Source organism: Dromaius novaehollandiae, chromosome 1, assembly GCF_036370855.1.
Source record: "Dromaius novaehollandiae isolate bDroNov1 chromosome 1, bDroNov1.hap1, whole genome shotgun sequence".
NCBI classification, from domain to species: Eukaryota; Metazoa; Chordata; class Aves; order Casuariiformes; family Dromaiidae; genus Dromaius; species Dromaius novaehollandiae.
This window is the reverse complement of record NC_088098.1, coordinates 154,216,947-154,231,166: the sequence shown is the minus strand read 5'-3', so window position 1 is coordinate 154,231,166 and position 14,220 is coordinate 154,216,947. Positions and strand designations below refer to the sequence as shown.

General features: G+C 34.2%; 1 protein-coding gene across 4 annotated transcripts in view; it reads left to right on the top strand.

Moving 5' to 3' along the window:
- The window catches only part of ATP11A (ATPase phospholipid transporting 11A), a 137,491-nt gene that overhangs the window by 57,319 nt on the left and 65,952 nt on the right, over positions 1-14,220 (top strand). For 3 of the 4 annotated variants that reach the window (XM_026096982.2, XM_064503851.1, XM_064503859.1), the window contains exon 2: positions 10,196-10,318. In XM_026096982.2, the coding sequence (XP_025952767.1) occupies positions 10,196-10,318 (123 nt within the window). Of the gene's footprint in view, positions 1-3,704; positions 3,724-10,195; positions 10,319-14,220 lie in introns of those variants that run through there. The other variant, XM_064503842.1, reaches the window with a different exon arrangement.

Here is a 14,220-nt window from a genome sequence, read left to right as displayed (position 1 = left end):
AAGAAAACCAGTGCTAATTTTGCAGAGGATTTAGTTTTGTTGTTATAGGTGTGGAAGACTAACAGGTACCAACATCAGTCATACCACTTTCTGCAGCGTCCATGTGATAGTTTGTTTTGTCTCTCTTGTTTATCTTTGCATATTTGCATCTGATGAGGGTCCAGCTCTGGTTAGCATAGCTACTGACATACAATGAAAAACTGAGGTTTAGATGACCATCCCCAGAAGAGGCTTATTGCAGTGGTGCAACAGTATTTGACAAAAAAATGAACGACTTTACTAAAATAGTAAGCCTTTTAGACAAGATAAATTATTTCAGTAATTTTAATAACAATACTTGCAATAGTGTTTCTGTGAATTGAATTTTATAAATATGGTGCCAACTGTAATAAGAATGTTGTGTTTTGGTATTCACTTTAGACACCTCTAATACTTAGAATATATATACTTTTTTGCATGCTATTGAGACATTATGCTAAAATTGACATAGTGTTTTATAATCTGGATTCTGACAGCTTGATTTAACAAGATAAAAGTTAATTTACTAACAAATTCTCGGATGCAATGGTGTATTGTCAGTCCAAGGGTTGAATGTGCTTTCACATAATTATTGTCTGTGTAGCAAAGAAAACCGTGTTAAATAGTAAGTGAGTGTTTGTTAAGAAACTGTAGTTCAGTATCTGCTAAATATGAATGTATAAAGACATATATAGATCTGAATTTATCTACAACAAATACTTTGGTGAATTTACAGTATAAATATATAACATAAGGACTAAAGCCCTAGATTATTACAGATTGAACACTATGCAACAACATTTGGATGTTCTTTTGTGATAGGTGTCTTAACTCAGCGGCCTGAAGACTTCTAAGAACTTCTTACAGATTGTTAAAATTGTTAGAATATATGCTGATAGCAGAGAATATTCTCACCTTCTCTCTGCCAGAATTGAAATGTCATTAGCTGTGTATCTGTTGAGGAATGAAAATCCTTTTTGACTGGTTACCAATCACAACGGTGAGTAATTAGCACTTGCAATAAACTTGTGAGATTTAAGTGCGGCCTCCTGATATTTTCTGATAACAAATGTAAGTCAGCATGAGCCTGTCTCCAATATGACTGTGAAAGGCCTATCTGGCTGTGAAAAAGAGGAGATTACTGTAACATGAGTTGGAAGGAAACTTTAAAATATCAAGCTAGCTCACGCAGTGGTTGTGGCATACAGGCATTCAAGCCGATGGTCTCATGTAGCAGCAAAATCTTGAAAATCTTGACCTTTTTTTCATTCCAGAAGCTTTTCATGTCTGTTTTTAAAGGTTTACAAGGAAAGAGGATGATGTTAACTTGGGGGAAAACTGCAGTGTATTTCTCTAGTGGAAGGTAGGAATAGAGGGGCTTCTTGATCAGCAGATATGTCAGTAGGCTGCAGAATGCAATAGGTATTATGTGCATTTTTGTCCATGGCTCACCCAAACAATTGAGAAAACAGCTAACATAGAGATGAGACATTTTGACATCCCTTGTACTAAGTGTAAAAAAGTATATAAAAACCCATGTCTTTTAGCTGTCTTTGTTCTGGAAACCTGGCCAGAACTTTGACTCCTCCACTTGCTTATCTCTTTCCTGTTTGAATAAAATCATAGCATGATTTTGGCCTGAGGGTTTTGCAGGACTGCCTCCATGTTGCTGGTAGCATAGGTACTGTACAAAAATACTGTATTTTGTTTCTTGCTTGCTTAAATGAATGTTCACACAGTTGTTTGCTGAAGAGCGTCACTTCAAAGAGTGTCTGAACAGAAGCATGGCAAATAAATTGAATATGAGCTCATTATTTGCTGAAATCCTGGCCGAGGATTTTGTCATTCTCTGACCAATTCTGATCACATCTACATGATGGCTGATGGTAGAGTAATTTGCTGCTGTAAATTTAAAGGGTGTATTAGAATATGACCCCCCTTCAATAATCTGAAGCTACTCTAAGAATGAATCAGTCAATTTATTTGTATCTAATTTCATGAATATTTGCCCCCATATGCATTAACTTGTGCTTTTGAAAAGGTCGATGCAGGTATTTTTGCTTGTTTTTTCTTATTCATTTAACATCACCACATAAAAGAAAATAAAGTTTGGTGTATCTAGGGATTTGTTACTTATTTTTGAATGAACATATTCTACTGCTTGCCTCCCTCCATCCTCTTGGTTTCTTTAAAATCTGTATACTGTAAAAACAGCAATTAAAAAAATTTCAGTTGGAAGATGAACCAAAATTTTTCTTCTTTCTTTCCCAGCTTTTTGATGAATTATAGCAAATACAGTTATTTCCTAGCAATGAAAAGGGTAAAGTAACCTGCAGTCTGAAGTATCTGTAAAGCTTTCTGAGTTTGGCTGCCAGTGCGTGCAGTTCTTAGAGCTGCTTAGTTTTCTTGCAAGAAATATACTTGTTCTTGTTGCCTTCCAGCTTCTTTTAGCACCAAGCGAAGCTGCAAGTTTTCTCCGCAAACTCAAATTTCAGCTGTTGGTCTGGAGCTACTTAGATATAAACTTCATTTATAATTAATTAAAGTGCCAAGGCTGTCAAGTATTGGGCATCTCATGTGACACTAGTCTCTTCTAGCTTCTCTTGTCACGTCTACACACAGCGTAGTTTGTTTCTCATCTGCCTTTCTAATTGCAAGACAGACATTTGAAAGGATTTCCATGTAGCAGTTCTTGGCTGGGGCTGCGAAGACATACAGGGAGGCACAGTTTCTCCCTATCCTATTGTATCTTGCTGATGTATAGGCAGCAAGGAGCAAAATGTGGGACAGTCATTACAGTGGGAAGAAGGAAAAGAAGTGAAACAAAAGCATTTTTCCAGCTGTCCAGTAATTCACATATTTTGCATATCTTCCTTTTTGATATCACCTGAATGTTTCCTTGAAATAGGTTCAATATCAGATGTATGAAAAGGATGGGAGACTCTGTGTTGTTTTTGACACAATTTTTCATGGAAGTAAACAGGAAAAACACACAGAAGATTTTCTTTTGCTTATCACAAGTATCACAAATAGCTACACCTGATGTGCCAGTTTAAGTCTTTGATACGTCAGCAGTATTTGAAGTTTAAACTGCATGTTTGTGAGTGATCTTTACCTTGTTTGAATAACTTAGGTAAATATTTATGTATTTGAAACAAAGAATTACTGTAACTCTTTTTAAGAGGAACACAAATCACTGTTTTTTCAGCCATCAAGTTGGATGGTTTAACCAATCAGGTATATATTATATGGAATTCAATTAAATGTGACATTTTAAACTGCAAATCAGACAAAGCACTATATTAGAACTGTACAAACTAATATGTGATTTGAATGTAGATATATTGGAATATCTTTAGAAACCCTTTATGCTGAGTATCTTACTCAAGGAGGTATGATCTGGAAAGTTGAGATAAATATATTTTAAAGTACATTTTCAGAAATGTTAGGTATTTTACAAAAATATTTGCTTTTGTGTCGGAACATTTGTTCCAGCTGGTGTGCATTACAAAACTTTACATGATGCCATCATGTTTCTGCATTTCCTCTTCCAAACTTTCAGCAATGTCACAAAACTTTATGCAGCTTATCACTATGAAGCCATTCGCCTTCTACCTGGACACGCAAGAGAACCTCACAGGAGATGGTAGTAGGTGTCCATACCAGAAGGAAGCATCAGAAAAAAAAATTCACCAAATGCTATAGGTATGGCTTGGTTAGGTAATTTACTTATCAAGTTAGCACTGCTTTCTGTAGTTAAGACTTACCAGTCTTTATTTCTAATTGCATCCCTTAACCTGAGATTCATAAATAAAGTAACCTAAATGAAGGCAAAGAATGTTTATTTTCTTATCTTCCCTCTTCCTCAGCATATACTGATAACCAACATTGTGTGATTTGTAGGCTATGGCATTTGGGAGAGTTTTATTTTCAAGCATTATATCTGACTAAAGTTATCATGTAAGGGTTAAAATATGTTGCTAAAAAGAAATCTAGCAGTGAATACTCTGTAGCAACGATATAAGGCAACAGATCCCATGAGATTGCCATGCCATGACATTTCCCATAGGGAATGTGTTAATTCTGTCATAGGGGTTTCTGAATGTCATAGAGGGAGTTTCTGGGGGAGAGGAGCTGTTTTGTTTTTTTTATGGTTGCCTCTGAAGATCTGCTTTTAGTACCTCCATTAAATTGGTAGTTTGACAGCAAAGTCTACATGCTGTCTAACTGCTCATGCTGTCTATATGGCTTACAGATACATATAATAAGTTGTTTCATACAGTTTACAATACCCAATACTGAGGTAGTCCTTTCTCAGATGATAAAACCTGATATGAAATTTATCTGATAAATATGTATTTGAGTTATTTTATAAGTCCCCTTCTGTATTCATATGAAACACACACAAAAACAACAGCCTTTAAAGTTATGTTTACTCTTTGTTCTGAGCTTGGTTCATCCATACAGAGGGCTAATATAATGCTGCGAACAAAACTTAAATCTTACTCAGTGCTCTGTATAGATCTTAGTGAGTTTGCCAAATATTTAAGATCTTACTAAGATCCTTTTAATGGGTATGAATTTCGCCCTGTATTTCCACGGAGAAATACATGCAGATTCATGAGATTTTATGCAAAGTGTGCAATTTCAATTCTTAATCCGTTTTACTTGCTAGCAATTACTAGTAATAATTCTAAGAGAAAATATAGATTTATTCTGTAGAGATAAAATCAGTTTTATAAAATGTATAGGGTTCTGCTTTTTTATGATTTATAGATCAGATCTAACTTTAAAAGTACTGTGGATTTGATTGGATTTAGAAAAGTTAGATAAAATTAAGCATTGCCCCATTGTTTCCATAGGGAAGTTGGTTGCAGGTTAACCTGCAGAATGCTGAGTCAAGTGTGAAAGAACAGGTTCTCAGTACCTCAGTACCTGTGACAAAAATGGAATATGATAAATGAGGCAATTTGCTTAAGAGATTACAAATGAGAATGAGTTCCTATGAGTTACAGCTTCTTAAGATACTGATTTTTTTTTTCTGTCTGCTGAATGAAAAATTAAAAACTGAGGACATCTTGTAGTGCAGACCCATAGTAACATACCCAGTTAGATAAGAGCAAAATATTTTACGTGCAAAAGCTTTTTGATCTGTGCAACTTTAGGACTTCATGCAGATTTTGGGTGATAATAGCTTGTCAGTATCTGTTATCCTAATACTCTTAAGTGATTGAGTGACTGTGTGCTTTGTGTGCAGTTTTACCAAGTGTTAATTGCTTTACTGAGATCAAATAGTAGCGTTTTATTGAAACAGCAGTCTTTTGCCAAACTTTGCCTCTAAGAGTGCAAAATGTATTTATGTGAATGAACCTTAGTTATAGCCTGACTGAGCAAGATTACCACTGAGTCTGAGAATTCTTTGCTAGCAAATTTATGGTTAGTGTGTGCCATCTGTTTATTACTCTTCCAACATACACATTCTCCCTGAGAAAGAATTTAGCAAAAAAAAAAGAGAGAATATTGCATGACATATATTTCCAGCCTGGCCAGTGCAGATTTAGCTGAATTTTCAGCTGTACCTAATGCATATTACCTTATTCTTATTGTGGTTTTGTTTACATTAGTTGGAGAGAGAATGTAATTTTGAGTCTAAGATTGTTGCTACTAGTTTTGCCCAAATTGGTATTTTAAGTGGAGAGTCAGTAAATGTCATTCAATGTTTCCACTGATTTCTCAAACTATAAGTCAAATCAGTTTTCTAAAAATACTTGGAAAGACTTGGAATCTTTCACGGTCAGTTACTTTTCAAAGATCTACCCACTGTAATGACAGCCCTGCTGTGTATGCTCAGTTTTAGTTAATGGGCTAAAAATAGCTTCGGGAGGAAGGAACTAAAATAAAACGCAAAGAACAGTTTGGTTGGCTATTCTCCTGGACTTGATCACATTGCATTTGTTTTTCTATGAAAAATTACAGGGCCATTTTTAAATTAACCACAAGGAGCACTCTTGTAAAAGATTGAAAAACTGCTGATATCTCCCTACTATCCTTTCCTTGTCACCTGTTGAATGACAATCTTTTGTCTCTTCATATAAGATATTTTTATTTAAATCAACTTTAGATAAAAATTAGCAGAATAGCATTCAGGTGAATCTGAAGCTAAATTCAGTTTAATTTTTAAATCTGAAAAAGATATATGAATATTTGGTATTTTCTCCTGAAGACAAACATTTGTTAAGGTCTAATCTTCAGTATCCCTATTATGTATTATTATATATTATGTAGAGATGACTTAGTCTTTTGCTGGTCTTTGGTTTCTGTATTGCTGACCCTGCTTGAAAGAGTAAAACCAAGTAATGTTTCTTCATTGATGAGCCAATGAAACTAGGTCTCAGTACACTGAGCTTTATACTATTAATAGAAACAGATAATGCAAAGGTTTATTTATGGTTTCTTCAACTTATTCTTAATGGGCTTAAGTAATAGCACTTAAAAAAAAAGGAAGAAAAAAAGGGAAAATAAAAACCCCATGTGAGTACAGTTCATTGTACCAGTCGCAGCATCAGATTCCTTTTTTCAATTACCCTGGTGTCATTCTGTAAATGATCTTTCATATAAGATACCTGAACATCAAAAGAATTGTTTGTTCAAAGTGTTTGCGTTTGTAGGTTAGCGCTACCAGACATTAAAATGTCTTGTTTTGATTTCCATAAGTGGCATGCATTGTGACTTACAGGGCTGTTTTCCTAAAAGCATATTTTACCGATTGGTAGAAGTGAGTTCCTTGGTGGCCTTACTGAATAATGCATGACACTTCTCTTTGTATTGCAGTTTTACCTCTCTGAGTAATATAGCCTCACGCTTCCTTCTACAATTTACACTTGGACTGTGAATATTTTGAGGTTTTGAAGTTTTTATGTCAACTTCTTGAATTAGATTAATAAAGTACATTAGTTTACTATTTTTTGTCAACGTGTTGAAAAATTAAAAAAAAATCTGTGTTAGCAGATAGCTAAAATTGTTACAGTTATGTTATTGTCCTTTTTGGTGATTTTAACAATTTAAAGTAAAAGTAGATCTGATTGAGCTAGCAGAAGAGTTTGTCTTGATCTGATATCCTTGTTTAAAGTAAATTTTATGGAACTTTTCATTAGGCATACAACTTTTGGACTGTGGCATTAAGTTGGTTTACTTAGTTTTACTACAGTACTCTAGGGGCATCCAACCATGAAAAGGTTGGCACTAATATAGGAGAATACTGTGTAAAGAGCTCTGCCCCTTATTCTTACAAGGTTGATAAATAATTTCACAGAGGACTGTTTTAACTGTCATGATAAAGGTCAGCTTGTACTGTGAAAATAAAAAATGCTTATATGAACTAATAATGTCCTTGCCAAGTTGCTTAGATTGGTTCACGATAAATATAGGAAATATATTTTCAGGTTGCGCCTGTGTAGAGGGAAGGAGAAGTTGAGTGGTTTATTCCTGATGTTCAAAGATTTATGTACTGAATTCCCATTGGCCTGTGTGTGCATCCCTTATGCAATCATCTCTGGATTCAGGCACTTGACTGTATTAGGAATAATCTTCATGTTGCTGTATGTCTGAAATATCCTTCTTAACAGAAAAACTAATAAGTATATTGTACAATCTAATCTACTGCTCAGGAATATCTCATGCTCTCTTCCATTTTCCATTATTTGACACAAGCATCAGTACATCATTTGCGTGCACTATACATTCAAGTATATTGGAAAGGTAAAATGTGTTCTGTGCCAGTAGAATGATAAAGGATAACAGTTTTTGTTCTTGCCATAGAAGGATGATAGAATATAGAAACTTTTTCTCTGCAATTTACTTCCTTCCAAAACACTTAGACTCACTGCAAGTCAACCCTGCCTAGTCTTCAGAAGTGTTTTTCAGAAGTGGCCTAAACAGTTAGAATGGCAGTCTGCTTTTGAACTGCAGCAAGTCAAATTGGAGCTACAGAAGGGGTTGTCTGCCTGGAAAATTAGATTACTGTTTAAACTCACCTGCATTCTACTTTCAGGTCCACACTGCAGGGATCTGGTATCTGAGAAATGTTGTACATGCACTCTCACTGAAGTCAATAATAGTTATGGAGTTTAACCTAACTGTGACTAGGCCATTGATTTGTCTTAAGAATGGCTCTCGTTTTTACTTCCTTTATAGGTAACTTGTCTTAGTGTCATGCTTCTTAAGGATCTCTTCTTAGGGGTCTTAGATTAGGATAGTTAAAAATACAAGCTTTTTTAACCTTTATTCTTAATTTTAGTTTTGTGTTTTTGGTCTTTGGTAGCTTCTGAACCTTTGAAAGCTACCTTTTGGTAGCTTCCAACCTTTGTTTTTCTGTAAAGTGCAAGAATTAATAATAATTTAAGTTTCTCTTTAACTAGTTTTAGAACACATGTAGGACAGCAAAGGTTGCTTTTGTTTAAGCTTCTTATTGCACTTTACATTTCACTTCATGACTGTTCAGCTATTCTGTGGTGAATAATCTGAGTAGAATAGGTTTTCTTTCTATATTTTTGAAGTTTCATTTTTTTCTAACAAAAGCTATTCAAATCACATAGATAATTGTTTTATAAGCATAACTACTCCAGGTGTTCAGGGTATTATGAAACTTTGTTAACATAATTTATGTTGGAAATTTCTTCTTAGCGTATGTGTCGCACTTAAGACAATGGAGTAATCTTGTGAAATGAACCAGTGAAGGCAATACTAGGGTGAATTCTCTTTTTTTTGTATTAGACTTACTGGCTCTGTCTGTACTAGTAAAGTAAATGTGCTCACAACTATTGGCAGTGGGACCAACTAGAAAAGAAGAGACGGCATTCATATGATTAAACTCTTGTTGTCAAGAACTATACAACTACATCCAGCTGCTATGGGGAGCAATGCTTTGGCAATGCTAACTACCAAACTGCCCCTAGTAATTGCTTGGTATTAGTTTGCTAGAAACCATTTTGACAATTCACCCATAGAGACAATCGAGCACCAATGCCCAGGAGCACTCTCAGGAAGCATTTAATATAGTAAATAGATGTTGCCATTGAGGATGAAAAGAAGAAGCTTTCCTCTAATATGCTTAATGGAAGTATGTGTAAATGCAACATTACACTATAAAGCAATGTTCTTCTGTTTAAACTGATTATACATTTAAATATTTAATTTACTTATAAAACTCCAAACCTGACCTAATGATAGCATTAAAATAGTGAGCTAATGACTGAGTTTTCCAATGTATGGGACAAGATATTAGAAATGTATACTGTACTTGAGTAATAGTTTTCATATTATAGATGAGAATTAGTAAAACTGTCTACTTAGGGATGAGCATTTTCCAAGTACATAAAAAAATTACTATCAGAATTCAAAAGAAACACATTAATCATTTTGTTTATATGCAAATGCTCCTCTGCAGTGAATTTTACAATTTTACAGTGAATTGAGAGCATATAAGTGATGATTTTAGACAAGCTGTAGATGTAGGGGGATTTTGAGATGGGAATGTATGAACATTTCAGTTTGGTTCATCTACTTTTTTCTAGTTGCAGACGCAGCTTTAATTAAAGAGCAAAAGATTTGAGCTGACAAGCTGAGGTCTTTTACTAGCAATCTACGATCTCCTAAATTTGCTTGGTGTCTGGGAAAATCATTATTACTAGTATTTCAGAGAACACAGGGTTTCTCTTTAGAAACAAAAAGACTTGAGTTATGGCTGGCCACTCTTAAAAATGAGATTGTACTTGTCACATATAAAATACATTTTTTAAATTAATACTGATTTTTGTCAGTGGTGAAATCCGTAGTGATCACATAAACGCTTAATAAAAGTCTAATTTGACTGAAAAAATCTTAAACCGTTCTTTTTTCAGTAATAAAACTACAAAGTCAATAATAGCTTTTATGGATGCTCCTTTATTGCTTTAAGGGAAAGTGCTATTCAGTGCAATTAAGGCAGAGTTTTGACAGTTGCCTTGTATTTGTGTCTTTTAGTGTTCTTGAGTTTATATATAGAGGTGTAGGAGTAATACATTGGTGGCTGTGTATGCATTGATGATCAGAGACATGACTAGATAATTCATACTGTGACTCATCTTCATGCAGAAATACTGCGTGAACTGAGATGACACCTTTTTTTTCCCCCCCATAGTGTGCTGGAGAAGAGAATTGGGTGGACAGTCGGACTATTTATGTTGGGCACCATGAACCACCTCCAGGCACTGAAGCATACATTCCACAGAGATATCCAGATAACCGAATAGTCTCATCAAAGGTAGTAGTATTTTCCTTCATTCATTTACATAAATTGGCTTAAGTTATGCTTTCTGTTCATTTATTTCCTCCAAGAATTTTTGCTTCCTATATATTTTTCCTTTTCTGTGACAACTACTAGAAAAGGTAAAATGAAGATACCTCAGTTTTCTTCTACCAAAACTAATTGCCAAGTTGCCTCTAGCATGAACAGGAATAAAATGACTCATCTCATGTTTAAAATAGTACATAGTAAACTGTTGGAATGATGCAGTGCTTTTCCACACAGAGGTATGACATTACATTTAATTTGGGGTGACCCTGGAGTGAAGAAAATCTTCCAAAGAGAAGACCATGTCCTTTGTAACCTAGGGCAATACCTCAAAGTACTAGAAGTAATAAGATCAATACAAATGATCCACAAATTAAGCTGTCTCCAGGATAACAGTGCAGTTCCCTTCAAAAGCTCATATTGACAAAAAAAATAGAAATAATAGAATATTGTTATCCATCTAGAAATGGGTCATTCTTAACTCTTGGTATTTATGATATATTTGTGCCCTTTGGAAACCTCCCAGTTGTCCCTCGCGTTAGTTCGTGTATCCTTCCTTATACTTTAGCAGCTTTCCATGAGGAATTAGGCTCTTTAGACTGACGGAGTTGCTTTAGCCAAGGTCCGTCTTCCCCTGGCATGGAAAATATTATCTAAATATTGAACACTTGCAGCTTAGTGTATGACTAACACCCTAAGAACTCACATTTTTAATGTGCTTTAGGTTTTAATCTTAATGAATGCACACCTTCAAACAAACTAGGAAATAATCAATTCGATAAAACAATTATCCTACTGAGAAAATTTCTTTTTGGATAGTGGCTCAGATACACAGACCCATTTAAGAAACTTAATTCCATTGTAATCTTAAGGAGCTGAACATCTCTATTTGTTTATATCTTATATGTATAATATATGGCCAAATGGTAGTAAAACTCCCACTTTTCTCAAATTCTGTCTCATTTCTTATGTGGAATTTGAAGAAAATATATTTTACTACCTTCCTTCCATACTTCATTCAAAGACAGTACAAAAGGAAACAGCTTGGTACCTAGGCATCTTTAATTAGATAGACTATTCAAAAGACAACGCAGTAAATAGTCCAGGTGGAATAATACCAAATGAGCACAAGGGGAAATCCTGTGCTTTATACAAATAGTTTATATTGCCTTTTGGATTATTGAAGAGTAAACACATTTTATGCAAATCTTTGTACTCCTGTGACACTTTTTTTGTTTGTTCATCTCGTACATCTCATCTGGGACATACCTAAATAAAGCCACTGAAGTAAGTTACTATTGACATTTTTTCAAATTAAAACGTCCTTTACATTATCTCTTTTATTTCTGTATCATTTTGTAGCAACTGAATTCGCAGGTTTCTTTACTCTCACCCTTCCAGTATGTCTTTACTGGACTTTTGAGGACTTCAATCTTGGCAAAATTTAATTTTGAAAATATTAGGTCCTTTTGGAGGACTAGAAATGATTTTCTTCAGACTTCTATAGGTATTTTTTTTCTTTATGTGATCTTCAGTAGGTAAAAGAAAAAAATGGAATGACTTTTCTACTCCAGGGAAGTTCATTTTCTGTGTTACTAAGAATGCTCAGTAAGGGGAAATGCAGATTATGTAGCTCCATTTATGTTGAAATGTTACAAAATTGTATTCATATCAGGAATAACGTTGTTTAATTGAAAAGCTGATCCCATTTGACAAAAAGGTCCGTAACAAGTGTGCAATGAAGAAATAGGATTAAAGTCACTAGTGTCAGGCATAAAATCTCTAGAGCTAGCTGGGAGAGTCTATTTTCTGAGGTTTTTAACAAAATAAATTATTTTTCTTAAATTTTGTTTGTTTATTGGAAAACATTATTTCATATTTAGATGCCTCAAACATAGGTTCTTTTTAGATACTTTTTAAAAAATATTTCTATTTCAGTCATTTAAAGTAAATTAATAACCAAGTGAGAAAGAAGGATTTCTGTATTCATCCATATACATTAAATGAAATTAATAGCTAAAAATGTCAATGTGGTTATGGAAAAAGTCACCTAAAATCCTCATATTGATAAAATGAAAACTGTAAAATATTACAAATATTTGTTCTACCTGCTTCATGTGCCCTTAGCTTGTTCTGTGAACTCAGCCCTGCAAGATGTTTGACATCTTTTTGTGATACTGAAATTAGTGTAAGTTGCAAGTTATTATGCTTTACAGAATGAGCTTTGAAGTATGGCTTAAAGCTGCTCTGAGCAGAAGATCCTTGCCTGCATTTAGTAAACGTGTGGGATTTCAAGTAGTTCAAAGAGGAGACTTCACTATAGTTTTATTTAGCTGTAAGACATGTCCAGTTAAATGTTTTAAATATTAAACTCTTTAGTTGTCAACTATAATGTTTTAAATATTAAACTCTTTAGTTGTCAACTGTAAGTAGTTTTCCATGAACAAAATTTTATTAGTGGGAGTAATTTTTTATCTTAAATATTTCTCAAATTTGCCATTTATTCATTAAACTCATTACACTTTAAAAAATTTCTAAGTCTTACTGTGAAAGTAAATACAGCAGAGTTATTTCAGGAGGGAACAGAGTTCACATAAATGCATTATAATATCGTACAGTTTGTTAGACTGCTGAAAGCTCCGTTTTAAAGACAGTCTTTACATGGGAACTTTCCAATCTATCTTGCCTGTACTATTCCTTTCAAGTAAACTCTATTATTCACATACTCCCCAAATAGCCTGGGTAAAGCACCACGCTGACTTGGCTTATTTTCTTCTGGTTCTGTAAACTAGCTAGCTCTTAACCTTTCACTGTCCTTACCTGTTCCCTTATGTAACCTTTAGGGGGGCACCTACCACAGCTTAGGAAACACAGCCTTAAACTTAGTAAAAATGATTGAATATACAAAATTAAAATGGGAAATCCATAATTATTAAAGTAAAATACACACACACAAGCATGCTGTGTAATGGTATCTCAACCATGAAGGATATTTCCTTACTCCTTCATTGGTAAGACAGACAATAACTTTCACCTATGGTTTTATAGGTCTTTAGTGCTCATACCAGAAGGAAGATAATTGCTCTTCAAGGATGAGGGACTCTGAACTTCTAAGTACAGATTTTACCAACTTAAGACAAACTAAACTTCTGAAAGTGATGTTTAAAACCATGAAGAAACCTCATCAATTAGACTATCTGTATGCTGCTATACTGACAAATGTCCTTTCATAAAACACTGAAAAAATATGGCAGCTTGGAATTGCTAGGGAAATCTAAGGTTCATATCATTATTCTTTCTAAATGTAAACTTTACTTGGCTTCATGAGAGGTTTCCTGGTGTCAGCAAGATAATAATTTGATTCCAGTACGGAAGGATTTTTTTTGTATATTGCAATGTTACTGTACAATGTGGCTGATGTTCTGCATGCTTAATGACATGTTCCTTGTGAAAAATGATTTCTAGACAGACCTTGACCAAAGAAAAAGACCTACGTTTTTAAGAATGTACTACAGAAAGGCTGTGTTGAAATGAGAGAAGGCATAAATTAATGTCTTGTAGATTGTGCAGAGTTGGCTTATGTTCTAAAAGTATTGGCCTTTGTAAGGGGGATCTTTATGTTGATAGAATTTTTAGCTAGTTTAGCTGCATGGGCCTTTAAAATAGCTGTTGTATGCCCTTGATTGGATTTATCATTTGACAGTAATGCAGCATGGCAAAATACCAACTGGTAGAAAATTCTAACGTTTCAAAGGAAAAAAAATGCAAGTAAATTGATTTGAGTGTTGTTGCTTACTTTTGTTTCCTTTTAAAAATAAAGCAAATTCTGAAATAATTTACTGATTCTACTAACTATGGAGTAAAAAGGAAAA